Below are 14906 nucleotides of genomic sequence, written 5' to 3'. Positions count from 1 at the left end.
ACTACTTTATTGACCAAGCAGACTAAGGCATGAGCCGGATGTTGCAAAATGGTTTAAACTACAAATCTACCTAAGGACAAGATCAGAGAACGTAGGGATCATCCCCATGCTGAAATCTACAAACTAAAGACCAATTATTCAGTCTGCAGCTGTTTAAGTACTTTAGACTGGTAAATGCAACCGATCGAACGACCGAATGGTACGCCTGACATATCCAATATAACGAGCTACAACTACGAAAGACTGATCTCTGATGGACAAACCAGAGACTTTCTATCTACTGACTCTCTAGCAGACGGACCGGCGATTAAAGAGAGGTACAACACAGGCATACACTCATAAATATGTCAATTGCAATTTCTTTTCGAATGAGTACATGTGTACATGTTCAAAGTATTAGCGAGTGTAGTTATCAACTGTATGTACGTGGGTCCACTGAGTTTCCCGTTCTTGAGCTGTCCCCACCCCTTTCCTTAGTCTACCAAGCTGTCATATCGGTTTCGTCTACTAGGGACTTTTCTTTGCATCATGTTAGTAAACAACGTAGGACATATCGCACGTGTGTTTATTTAGTTAGTCAATAAATAAGCCAATTTTAAATAAAGGTGAAAAAAAAATGTTTATCCCTGATTCATGATCTATGTTAGGGTTTGTGCAGATAGCCAAGGGTTTGCGACATTCAGAATATGACTGATGAGGTAATAATACATTAATAAGTGACTAATCGATAATATATGAAAATATCTGGAGAGTTACATTTGGGAAAAAGAGGCTCTTTAAACATTTTCCCGTGGTGCCCCGAATTCCTAGTTAATTACTATTCCGTGATTAAACAAATCACGGAATAATTACACAGAGAATTGATCACATAACAGTCTTCACATTTAATAATAGTCACGTTATGACAGTGTAGAAGCCACATACATTATTGCCCGGGAGGCCGCTGTTGGAGAAGACTGTTGTGTAGCCTTTACTGTGAAGGGTGGGCTTCAGGTTCTTCCCTGCTTTTATTTCAGCCAGCAACTCCGTGTTGTCTCTGGTGTGGGACATCATGTTGAAGGATTTGTTGCCTGGGGAGGACAAAAGAACGGAGGGAAAAGTGAGAGAGAGAGCGAGCAAGAAATACATTCATTAGATTTATCATAAAGCAGCCACAAAAGCACATTTATGCAATAGACCAAAAAATAAACAATTCTAATTGAAAACCTCAAAAAGAGAAATGGTTGGATGGTAATTGTAAGCTCAAGGAAAAAATGTTAAATATTTATCCAAGACAAAACATTACCAACCACAAGATACAGATGTTCAGCAAGAATAATTGTGACACATTGAAAGAATACAAACATAACCTAAGATGGAAGAAATGGAAACATTTTGAAAACACTGAAACTCTATTGATAGAAACCAGTTCTGGGAGAAATGGTCTGAATGGAAAATAGAAGAATGATCATTCAAAATGGCTACATTTGGAAAGATCATCTCTATGGAATAATAACACCTGAATTTAAACCAAATAAATATCCAGTAAAACTCAGCTCCCTAGAAAACACAATTAAACACTTCCAATTGACTATCAAATTACACAAGCTGAATTTTCAAATAAATTACAAAGCCTTAGGGTGGATTTACATGAGTAAAATATGTCTAGTGAGATCTATTTCTCTTCAACATCAAATGTTCTAATTTTCTGTTTACACTAGCCTTGGAGGTGGTGTGGCCAAAGCCACATCCTTGCTTCATGAGTGCAGCTATTAGCATACCATAAATAACATAGTATATAGACAAAAAAAATAAGGATAGCAATTCAAACTTTACAGGAGCTTCTCATTGAAACCATATTGTACATAGCGTTACACACTTGATTAATGTAATGATTCACAAATGTGTGGATATTTTAAAAGCTTTTCATTTTTTATTTGGCAAACAGAGCAAAAATGCTGTCTTCTGGTATTAAGGTTGTTCTTGCAGGGACATGTGGTGTGGGAGAGCCTTTTCCTTTACACTAACACTCAGAGGGTAGTGTGGGTTACGTCTCAGAGTTTTTAAGGTCGGTGCTGCAGTGGATAGCGGTAGTTTTATGGGCTCCTGACCAATTCTGCTATTTTGTGTGATTTTTTTTAATCTATCTTTATCTATCTTAATTATCTGAACTATTTTTGTGCATAATGTCTCTGCCATCATTTCCTATGACAGAAAACAGCTTCTCGACATCAGCAACCACTAACCTCGGTTTGAGCACTGGCTTCATTAATAAGAGCATCAACAAAGTCATCCCACAGTGACAGTACGTACATATCCCAACCAGAAGCCGTGGATTACAGGCAGCAACCGCATTGATCTAAAAGCTAAGGCAGCGTCTTTCAAGGAGCGGGACACCAATTGGGACTCTTATAAGGAAAAAACCTACGACAAGTCATCAAACATCTAAGATCGACTCCTACTACGCAGGCTCTGACACTCGTCGGATGTGGCAGGGCTTGCAAACTATCACAGGTTACAAAGGGAAACCCAAAAGCCTTCATGCCTTCTCTGCTTGCTTTAAGACAAGCAACACTGAACCATGCATGAGAGCACCAGCTGTTCTGGACATCTAATCTCGCTCTTAAATGTCTGATTTGAGTAAAACCTTTAAACAGGTTAACATTCACAAGGCGGGGCCAGATAGATTACATGGCTCACAACACCATCATACCAGACACCCTGGAGCACGAACAGTGCCTTCGGAAAGTATTCACACCCCTTGACTTTTTCCACATTTGTGACCCGATTCAGGAAACTAGGCATATGTCGCAAGTCACGACTTCACAAAAGTGACGTTTGAACGTAAACATTTTTTTTTGCAAAATGCGTTTTTTGGCAGAAATGTCTTCTTGAACATGTGAACTTTCATGTGCCTTAATAAAAACTTGTATGCCATCTGTAAATACGAATACAATTGTTACATTACGAGCCTTGTTGGTTAAGCCACAGAAAAAGGGGTGAATCTTCCCAGTAGCCATGATTGGCTGAGATAATGAGTGGGCTGGACATGCCAAGAGACAAGTTCGGATTGGTCTGCCATATTGAAGACGTCTGTCTATTTGAGCTTGTCGGTCTGTTGGTAATCCTGTTAAACGTGGCTTTATAAAAAAATGTATTGCGTAGTGGAGCTACATAAGTGTTGCTCTCCACTTTCTGGAGGATCATATTTTTTGAAATCAGTGGATATAGAATATGATAGTTAAAGAGATGGAGAAAACACCTGTCTCCGGATTACATCTTCAAACTAAGGGCAACCGTGGAATGGGATTCCTAAAAGGGCGACGCGTCCATGATGCATGTTGATGTAAACAGGTAAGATAGTCTAACTACATTTTCAGATATTACACGTTTCTAAATTTGACAAAGTGGTTTGATTTCAAGCTAGTGTACTGTTAGCTAACATTAGTTGGCTGCCTAGTTGACGTTGTTATAGGTTTCCCAGAGCAGTTTGCTTTTCTAGTTAGAGCCTAATATTAGCTAGCCTAATGTTTTATATTAATTTGTAAAAATTACACTGACATTGTGGTAGTGTGTAGACCAGTGACAACATTTTTTTTAAATTGCAATTGAATACATTTTCAATTTCATTTTTTATTTAAACTTTATTTTACTAGGCAAGTCAGTTATGAACAAATTCTTATTTACAATGATGGCCTAGGAACAGTGGGTTAATCTCCTTGTTCAGGGGCAGAATGACAGGGGCAGATTTTTACTTTGTCAACTCGGGAATTCAATCTAGCAACCTTTCGGTTACTGGCCCAACAGTCTAACCACTAGGCTACCTGCCGTCCCAATTCAGGCTGTAACAACAAAATGTGAAAAAGTCAAGGGGTGTGAATACTTTCTGAAGGCACTATATTTATGTATGTGAGAATGGTGTTCATTCATTACAGCTCAGTACTCAACACCATAGTGCCCTCCAAACTCATCACTAAGCTCAGGACCCTGGGACTGAACACATGCCTCTGCAACTGGATCCTGGACTTCCTGACGGCCTCCCCAGGTGGCCACACTGATCTTGAACACGGGAGACCCTCGGGTGCGTGCTTCGTCCCCTCCTGTACTCCCTGTTCACCCATGACTGCGTGGCCTCACACGTCTCCAACATCATCATTAAGTTTGCTGATGTCACGATGGTGGAAGGCCTGATCACTGATGACGAGACAGCCTATAGAGAGGAGGTCAGTGACCTGGCAATGTGATGCCAGGACAACAATCTTTCCCTCAATGTCAGCAAGACAAATGAGCTGATCATGGACTGCAGGATATGGAAGGCCGAGCACACCCCCATCCAGGGCTGTAGTGGAACGGGTCGAGAGCATCAAGTTTCTCTCTCTGTCCACATCACTAAGGAATTAACCTGGTCCACACACACCAACACACTTGTGAAGAAGGCAAGACAACGCCTCTTCCCCCTAAGGAGGCTGAAAAGATTCAGTATGGGCCCTCAGATCCTCAAAATTGTCTACAGCTGCACCATTGGTAGCAGGCTGCATCACCGCTTGGTATGGCAACTGCTTGGCATCCAATCGCAAGGTGCTACAGAGGGTACTGCGTATGGCCCAGTACATCACTGGGGCCAAGCTCCCTGCTATCCAGTGGCTCTATACCAGGCGGTGTCAGAAGAAGGCCCTAAAAATGGTCAAAGACTCCAGCGACCCAATTCAAACTGTTCTCTCTGCTACCGCACGGCAAGCACCAAGTCTGGTACCAACAGGACGCTGAACAGCTTCTACCACCAAGCCACAAGACTGCTAAATAGTTAACCAAATAGCTACCTGGACTATCTGCACTAACCTTTCTGACTCGTCACAAAAAAAGCTGCTGCTTTTTATCATTATCATCACCTTACCCCTACCTATCTGTACATATCTATCTCAATTACCTCATACCCCTGCACATCGACTCAGTACTGGTTCCCCGGTGTACAGTATATAGCCACATTATCATTGTGTATTTATTATTTGTGTTATCTATTATTTTATTTTCATTCTCTCTGCATTGCTGGGAAGGGCCCGTAGGTAAGCATTTCATTGTTAGTCTACACCTGTTGTTTTCTAAGCATCTCTTTACACTACATAAGTATCTCTCCTGGACCTAGTTTGTGTCGCCAAAGTTGGTTAGTGTGAAAAGCCCCTTGAAGCTGGAAAGGCATGTGGCCCTGATAGCATCAGGAATGAAATGCTTAAACACAGTACTCCCGAGCTGTAGGATGTCTTCGGCTCTATTCCCACTACGAGAGATGAAGGAGAGTCTGAGGAGGGGAGTGACTAAACAGATGTCTACTTTTCAATTCACATGACATCCTCTCCTTACCTTTCGTGGCAACCTGACATTCTTGGTCCGCAGTTCAAGTTGACCGTAATATAACTATTTAACAACCCAAGCAACTTTTATTCTAAAACGTATTACAAAATGCAATAATGCAACCAAACCATATTACACTCTTGATTAATGCAGACAATCCACAAGCATGTGCAGACAAAGGGTTAATTTTCCGGTCCATACACATTAAATTAGCTGACAATCCACAGCTAACTCCTGCTAGCTAGCTAACTAAGAAAACTAACGAACAAACATGCTACATGATCAAGTAACGTTAGCAAATCGATAAAGTCCCCCCCCCATACGAATATAAATGTTCAGTAAGTTATCATATTGTCATTCATATTACTGCATAAATTAGGCTACACAACTTGGTAAACAAAATAATTTCTGCATCCTCACATAAATGTGCTGACTGTAGCTACGTAAATGCTGATTTAGCTCAGGGCACACCAACCCTGTTCCTGAAGAGCTACCGTCCTGTAGGCTTTTGCGCCAACCCTAATCTAGCACACCAGATTCTAATAATTAGCTGGTTGATAATCTGAATCAGGTTAGTTACAACTGGGGTTGGAGTGAAAAACTACAGGAGGGAACAGGAACAGGGTTGGAGAGCCCTGGTCTAGCTGAAAGGCGCTCTTAGGCTTACACTAGCTACCGTATTAAAGTTACCTTAGAACAAACCAGGCTTCATTTTATCCATTTGGCATGAATCAAAAGCATTCTTAAAATCAACAAAATGTGCAAATACTTTCCCTTTGTTGTTCTGATGAACATGCTGGTTTATTAGCGTGTGAATGTTCTGTGTTTGGGTAGAAAGACAACATTTTTTGCTTAGAGCATTATGTTTTGTGAGGAAGGTCCTTGATTATATTATAAAACCCTATAAAGCATCACTGGGGGTAGACTACACAACGTCATTAAATCCATTTATGTGAATAACAAATGTTGCATTAAACTAAGAGAACAGAGTTTTTTGCACAAGAGGGGCCAGGGGTGTGGGTGAGACAGCGGTGCAGTCCAACCCTGTTCAACATCTACATCAACAAACTACCGATGTTGGACCAATCTACAACTATCGGGAACTAAAAATCGGTGCCTCTGGTCTGGCAAAACATTTTATTCCATAAAAATACAATTCTCCAAAATAAATATTCCAATCCAAATCTGGTGCAAAATACTCAATTGTGTCATTTTACCAATTTTACTATATTGATGTGAGGTTTAGGGCTCAACCTGCAATTATGATTATAAGCATTGGGAGGGAAAGAAAACAGAGAAAGTACCAAATAATGCGCGCAGAGCGGAAGACGGAATATTTGCTCTAATTGATAATATAAAGAAAAGGACACTAACATTTTGGCACTATTTAAAATGAAGCCCCAAAACATCCCTTCAATTCAAAGCACTGGAAAGCCAAGAGCTGAACCTTGAAAAGAGTCCCCTATGTCAGTTGTTAAAAACACTAAACAATCAAACACACAGGAACATTAATTAGATTGTTACAGAAATTAAAACCTCCTATTTTAAATTTGGAAAATGAAACAAAAACACAAAATTTGCTATTTGGCTCTAAAAAGATCATACAAATTGGCAGAATATCTCTACTCTGTCAGATAAGATTGACATACTGCCAATTTGCTGCTATTGAGAGAAAGGAGCAGCAAATTATTTCACATGACCAATTCGGAACACAATCAAAATGCACAGGTTAGGGATGCTCCGGCACAGCTCATTGTGTAAAACTAAGATTCAGACATAAAAGTGGAATATTAGTTAAAACAAAAGGCTGCCATGAGCCATATTGAACAACTAAAGTGATTTATAAAAATGGAAAATGCACTTCTTAAAGTCAATGTAAAGAAATGAAGCGCAAACAACTCAATTTGATCAGATACCACAAACGTATTCAAATAACATTAACACTTAAAAAGGTACATTCAACAGGGCTGCCTGAACCCTCACAACAACATCACCTGCTAAATGGCTCAGACTGACAGCTCAATCAGCAGGTCAAACTCTTACCTATATGATCAAATGTACACGAGTTAATAACTACAGACTCATCATACCGTTTCTAAGACACCAAAAGGTCAAATCTTTAATATCCCAATGACAGACAAAGCATAAGTCTTGACACAAATAAATAAAACAGTAGGATAGATACATTACCTGAATTTATGTATGGAACTCCTTTGAATTTGACGACCCAGTTCACTTTAGATCATTCATTCATTCCTACCCGACTGAGGCAAAAACAAGACTTGCTGCGAGGCAACAGAAACAGGAGGCAACGGCAACAGGCTGACTGAGCAACCCGGGGAAAAGCTTCATGCAATCACCCACCCCTTCTTACTCCCTCTCCTCCCCCTCGCTCTCTCTCCCTCCTGCGCTCTCTCCATCTCGATCCTCAGAGAAAAGAGAGCAGCCATCTATAAAAGACCAGGGAGAAATATAAAGGAATCAGTGGTAATTGGCGCTGACAGCAAGCTGCTTGCCAAACTGGGCCTGGATTTTTAAGATCCAGCCTCACCCCCCCTTCCCCTTCTCCCGTTTGCCTTACCCTGCCTTGTCCAGCACCACCCCATGCTCAAAGAGGCTCTGAGGGTGGATTAGTGGGAGAGAGTGATCTCAGTCAGTCAAGCTAATGAGCAACCTGACCACCCGCCTACCCCGGCGCAGGCGCACAGAGCCAGCCTGACCATTGATATAAGGCGAGATCAAAAAGCAGGCACCTTTCAGCTCTTAGACACCATCCCGGACCATCATCCATTCAAAAACTAAAAGTTACACGTCACATTCACCAAATGTCTTTAAATTGGACTGATTAACTATGTTTCATACATATATTTACATATAAATCCCCAAAGACCATAGACAAAATATCCATAAAATAGAAACCCCTGAGAACTGATGGTATTACTCTGGGCCTACTTTCGTCTAATTGGTCCTAGTAAATCTTCATTGAGGAGCACAAGCTAAACTTTAGCAGTTCACAAATGCAGACAGGCTTAGGTTTGCATGGTGTGGAATTTTCTCTAGAGGCAAGAACGGCGGGTGTGGATTGGTGTGTGTGTGTGCGAACACTATGTGCATGGTTGTGTTTAGGCTGAGGGTGTGGACATAGGGTGTTTGCCAGAAAGGCAATAAGTAGGTGAAATAACTACTGACAGGTGCACTACTCAGTAAATAGCCGTCCACAATGGAGCGGTAATGGGATCACAATGTAACAGCAGTATGATCACAATGGGACGGCAATGGGGACCATTGGCAACACGTTTAGGGTTAATTTCTAAGGGTTATTGCTGCAGACTGCATCTGGGGGTGGTGATTTAACAGTCTTTAGTCTCGTTGACACCCCCCCACATTAAAAGGGGAATTTCACCCTGGCTCTGCCACAACATATCATTACTATATTCTTGTTCTGAGAAATGAAGGTTATTCCATGTGAGAAATTCCCAAGAAACTGAAGATCTCGTACAATGCTGTGTACTAGTCAGAGTTCCTCTGTGTTCTTTTTCCCATCTTAATCTTTTCTTTTTATTGGCCAGTCTGAGATATGGTTTATTTTTTGCAACTCTGCCTAGAAGGCCAGCATCCCGGAGTAGCCTCTTCACTGTTGATGTTGAGATTGGTGCTTTTCTGGTACTATTTAATGAAGTTGCCAGTTGAGGTTTTGCAAGGCGTCTGTTTCTCAAACTAGACACTAATATACTTGTTCTCTTGCTCAGTTGTGCACCGGGGCCTCCCACTCTTTCTATGCTTGTTAGAGCCTGTTTGTGCTGTTCTGTGAAGGGAGTAGTACACAGCGTTGTACGAGATCTTCAGTTTCTTGGCAATTTCTCACATGGAATTGCCTTAATTTCTCAGAACAAGAATAGTTTCAGAAGAAAGCTCTTTGTTTCTGGCCATTTTGATCCTGTAATCGAGCCCACAAATGCTGGTGCTCCAGATACTCAACTAGTCTGAAGGCCAGTTTTATTGCTTCTTTAAAATCAGGACAACAGTTTTCAGCTGTACTAACATAATTGCAAAAAGGTTTTCTAGTGATCAATTAGCCTTTTAAAATGATCAACTTGGATTAGCTAACACAACGTGCCGCTGGAACACAGGAGTAATGGTTTCTGATAATGGACCTCTGTACACCTATGTAGATATTTAATTAAAAATCAGACGTTTCCAGCTACAATAGTCATTTACAATATTAACAATACCTACACTGTATTTCTGATCAATTTGATGTTATTTTAAATGGACAAAAAAAATGTTTTTCTTTCAAAAACAAGGACATTTCTAAGTGACCCCAAACTTTAACGGTAGTGTATATACTGTATTCTATGCTATTCTACAATATCTTGGTCACGTAATGTTTACATATCTTGCATTACTCATCTCATGTGTATATACTGTATTCTATACTATTCTATGGTATCTTAGTCACTTAATCATGTTTACATATCTTGCATTACTCATCTCATATGTATATACTGTTTTTCTATATTATTCTAATGCATATTAGTCTGTCCCGCTCTGACATCGCTCGTCCATATGTATATAGTCTTAATTCATTCTTACTTAGATTTGTGTGTATTGGGTATATGTTGTGTAGTTTGTTAGATATTACTGCACTGTCAGAGCAAGAAGCAGTAGTGTTAGTGTTATGTGTTTACAGGTGGTTAGGTAGCCCGAGGACCACAGAGTACCTTCCAGACCATGTAATCAATTTAGTTTACCCCTCTTCTCTTTTTACCTTTTCTTTTTGTAAAACTCAGGTTATCTGGATTTATTCCACAGTGATCTGCTGACAAATACCCCAAAGTGGAGGCATTTTGGGCACACAAACATTAGGGATCGAATACACCTTGCGGTTATGGAGCACAAGAAGATTGAGGGACAAAAACCAGCCAGGGACACTGAAAGATATAAAAACATGACAACCACCTCATTCTTCTCTCTGCAGAATCTCAAAACACAAAAGACATGCCAAGGTCTACTATTGACAAGAACTATATGTCAAAGTCAATGGGCTGGGGGGATGTTTACATACAGTACTTTGAGATGAGGAAGGGTTTTTTAGTTGTGCTTAGACAGTAAATGAATTGTTGTGTATGACAGTAATTGAGGTGCCATTTATCCTCAATCTCCCATACACAACCATTCATACTGTGTTAGAACAGCCTTCCTTAGACTTTTCACATCTTCTTTAGCCCCCCTCAGCCCATTCACTTTGTTGACTGATCTTTCCTCTCAAAAGCAGCTCACACGGTCCTCTCATTGTCCCTTAACAATACGCTAGCCAGTCCCATTTGATTAATACATATACCAACAAAGGCGCGTTGCCCTACATCCCTTCCACAAAAAGTGTAAAATGCCAACACCACAACCATGTCTTTCCAGAAGACGTGCAGTACCAGCAAATGTTCTACTAGAGCACCAAACAGTTGGTGGTTAAGAAGCTCGAAACCACTTTCGACAAAGTCTTATCCAGTTGGCCGTTCACCATAGACAGGACAAGCCCATTGCCATAAGAACAAAGAGTCTCCGCTTCCTCAGCCCGCCATGCCAAACACAATTGCCAATGTACCAAAGCCAGATAAAGGACTATGGTTGCATTTACACAGGCAGCCTCATTCTGATCTTTTTTTTCACTAATTGCTCTTTTGACCAATCATATCAGTTCCGAAAAAGATCTGATGTGATTAAGACCAATTAGTTGAAAAAAATATCTGCCTGTGTAAATGCAGCCAGTGTGGCTCAGGATAAGACCATGTAGAACAGGGTTGGAGAACCCTGTTCACGGACAGCTACCCTCCTGTAGATGTTCTCTCCAATCCCAGTTGTCAATAACCTGGTTCAGCTTATTAACTAGCTAATTATTAGAATCAGTTGTACTAGATTAGTGTTGGAGTGAAAACCTAAAGGACGCTAGCTCTCTGTGACTAATAAAACCTACCCTAACCAGAAACCGTGGATAGATGGCAGCATCCACGCAAATCTGAAAGCGCGAACCATCGCATTTATCCATGGCAAGGTGACTGGGAATATGGCCGAATACAAACAGTAGTTATTCCTTCCGTAAGGCAATAAAACAGGAAAAACGTCAGTACAGAGACAAAGTGGAGTCGCAATTCAACGACTCAGACAAGACATATGAGGCAGGGTCTACAAGACAAAGGGAAAACCAGCCACTACGCGGACACCGACGTCTTGCTTCCGGACAAGCTAAACACCTTCTTCTCGCGCTTTGAGGATAACACAGTGCCACGACGTGGCCCGCTACCAAAGACTGTGGGCTCTACTTCTCCGTGGCCGACATGGGCAAGACATTTAAGCGTGTTAACCCTCGCAAGGCTGCTGGCCCAGACGGCATCCATTGCCATGTCCTCAGAGAATGCGCAGACCAGCTGGCTGGTGTGTTTATGGACATATTCAAACTCTTTCCCAGTCTGCTGGCTCCACATGCTTCAATATGTCCACCTTTGTTCCTGTACCCAAGAAAGTTAAGGTAACTGAGCTAAACGATAATCTCCCCGTAGCACTCATTTCCGCCATCATGAAGTGCTTTGAGAGGCTAGTCAAGGATCATATCACCTCTACCTTACCTGACACCCTAGACCCACTTCAATTAGCTTACCGCCCCACATATGATGCAATCGCACACTCCCATCTGGACAAGAGGAATACCTGTGTAAGAATGTTGTTAATTAACAATAGCTCAGCATTCAAAACCCGAGAACCCTCCAAGCACATCATTAAGCTTAAGGCCCTGGGTCTGAACCCCGCCCTTTGCAACTGGATCCTGGACTTACTGACGAGTTGCCCCCAGGGTGTGAAGGTAGAAAACAATACCTCCACTTCAGTGATCCTCAACACTGGGGCCCCACAAGGGTGCGTGCTCAGCCCCCTCCTGTACTCCATGTTCATCTATGACTGCGTCACCACGCACGCCTCCAACTCAATCATCAAGTTTGCAGACGACAACAGCAGTAGGCCTGATTACCAACAATGATGAGACAGCCTACAGGAAGGAGGTGTGGGCCCTGGGAGTGTGGTGCCAGGAAAATAACCTCTCACCGAACATCAACAAAACAAAGGAGCTGATCGTGGACATCAGGAAACAGCAGAGGGAGCACCCTCCTATCCACATTGACAAAGCTTCAAGTTCCTCGGAGTACACATCACTGGCAAACTGAAAGGGTCCATCCACACAGACAGTGTTGTGAAGAAGGCGCAACAGCGCCTCTTCAACCTCAAGAGGCTAAATACATTTGGCTTGGCAAACTACCTGCCCTCCAGGACACCTACACCACCCGATGTTACAGGAAGGCCAAAAAGATCAACAAGGACAACAACCACCCGAGCCACTGCCTGTTCACCCTGATATCATCCATAAGGCGAGGTCAGTACAGGTGCATCAAAGCTGGGACAGAGAGACTGAAAAACAGTTACTATCTCAAGGCCATCAGACTGTTAAAAAGCCATCACGAGTACATTAGAAGCTACATACAGTTGAAGTCAGAAGTTTACATATGTAACAGTATAACTTTAGACCGTCCCCTCGCCCCTACCCGGGCGCAAATCAGGGACCCTCTGCACACATCAACAACAGTCACCCATGAAGCATCATTACCCATTGCTCCACAATAGCTGCGGCCCTTGCAGAGCAAGGGGAACCACTACTTCAAGGTCTCAGAGCAAGTGACGTCACCGATTGAAATGCTATTAGCGCGCACCACCGCTAACTAGTTAGCCATTTCACATCCGTTACACATACACCTTAGCCAAATACATTTAAACTTAGTTTTCACAATTCCTGACATTAAATCCTAGTAAATATTTCCTGTCTTAGGTCAGTTAGGATCATCACTTTATTTTAAGAATGTGAAATGTCAGAAGAATATTAGAGAGAATGATTTATTTTTTATTTCATCACATTCCCAGTGGGTCAGAAGTTTACATACACTAAATTAGTATTTGGTAGCATTGCCTTTAAATTGTTTACCTTGGGTCAAACGTTTAGGGTCGCCTTCCACAAGCTTCCCACAATAAATTGGGTGAATTGGCCCATCCCTCCTGACAGAGCTGGTGTAACTGAGTCAGGTTTGTAGGCCCCTTGCTCGCACACACTTTTTCAGTTCTGCCCACACATCTTCTATAGGATTGAGGTCAGGGCGTTGTGATGGCCACTCCAATACCTTGACTTCGTTGTCCTTAAGCCATTTTGCCATAACCTTGGAAGTATGCTTGTGGTCATTGTTCAATTGGAAGACCGATTTGCGACCAAGCTTTAACTTCCTGACTGATGTCTTGAGATGTTGCTTCAATATATCCACATAATTTTCCTGTCTCATGATGCCATCTATTTTTGTGAAGTGCACCAGTCCCTCCTGCAGCAAAGCACCTCCACAACATGATGCTGCCACCCCCGTGCTTCACGGTTGGGATGGTGTTCTTCGGCTTGCAAGCATCCCCCCTTATCCCCAAACATAACGAAGGTCATTATGGCCAAACAGTTCTATTTTTGTTTCATCAGACCAGAGGACATTTCTCCAAAAAGTATGATCTTTGTCCCCATGTGCAGTTGCAAACCGTAGTCTGGCTTTTTTATGGCTGTTTTGGAGCTGTGGCTTCTTCCTTGCTGAGCGGCCTTTCAGGTTATGTCGATATAGGACTTGTGTTACTGTGAATATAGATACTTTTGAACCTGTTTCCTCCAGCATCTTCACAATGTCCTTTGCGGTTGTTCTGGGATTGATTTGCACTTTTTGCACCAAAGTACGTTCATCTCTTGGAGACAGAACGCATCTCCTTCCCATGACATCATTTTCAAGAATTTTCCAAGCTGTTTAAAGGCACAGTCAACTTAGTGTATGTAAACTTCTTACCCACTGGAATTGTGATACAGTGAAAACAATTGTAAACAATTGTTGGAAAAATGACTTGTGTCATGCACAAAGTAGATGGCCTTACCGACTTGCCAAAACTATAGTTTGTTAACAAGAAGTTTGTGGAGTGGTTGAAAAATGAGTTTTAACGAATCCAACATATGTGCATGTAAACTTCTGACTTCAACTGCACATGGACTTGAAATCACTGGCCACTTTAAAAATGTTTGCATATTTTGCATTAGAGCTATTTGAAGTCATACACAACAGAGATGCTGCTTTTGCCAAAGCTACATTCACAGACTCTTTTTACACACAGAAATCTGAAAACTAGTTAAAAGCCTGGTCATTATGTTGTTAATACAGTCTCTAAATGTACTGGGAACCCAGCTACGTCACTGAAGGGTTGTGTCTCCTCTTCTCTCCCCCAAGAAATGGATTTAGATTCTGGCCCCATTACTGACAAAATTGATATCATTAATGCATTTAATCACCATTTTATCTCTGTGGGTTATATATATATATATATATATATATGTGAATGTATTTCAAAGCCATGGTTTCAGAATTATCTTAGCGACAGAACTCAGGCCATCTTGATAGACGGGTTTAAATCTGAATTTTAGATTCAAAAAGGTGTTCCTCAGGGTTCGATTTTGGGTCCATTATTGTTCA

General features: G+C 41.6%; 1 protein-coding gene across 1 annotated transcript in view; it reads right to left on the bottom strand.

Annotated features, from left to right (window-relative positions):
- Positions 1-14906, bottom strand: part of LOC135527614 (espin-like) — a 133141-nt gene that overhangs the window by 42087 nt on the left and 76148 nt on the right. Inside the window, 1 exon segment of the mRNA XM_064956106.1 lies at positions 925-1070. Coding sequence (XP_064812178.1) covers positions 925-1070 — 146 coding nt within the window.

Source organism: Oncorhynchus masou, chromosome 33 (genome assembly GCF_036934945.1).
Source record: "Oncorhynchus masou masou isolate Uvic2021 chromosome 33, UVic_Omas_1.1, whole genome shotgun sequence".
NCBI classification, from domain to species: Eukaryota; Metazoa; Chordata; class Actinopteri; order Salmoniformes; family Salmonidae; genus Oncorhynchus; species Oncorhynchus masou.
Note: the sequence above shows the minus strand (reverse complement) of the source record. Positions and strands in the feature narration are given on the sequence as shown.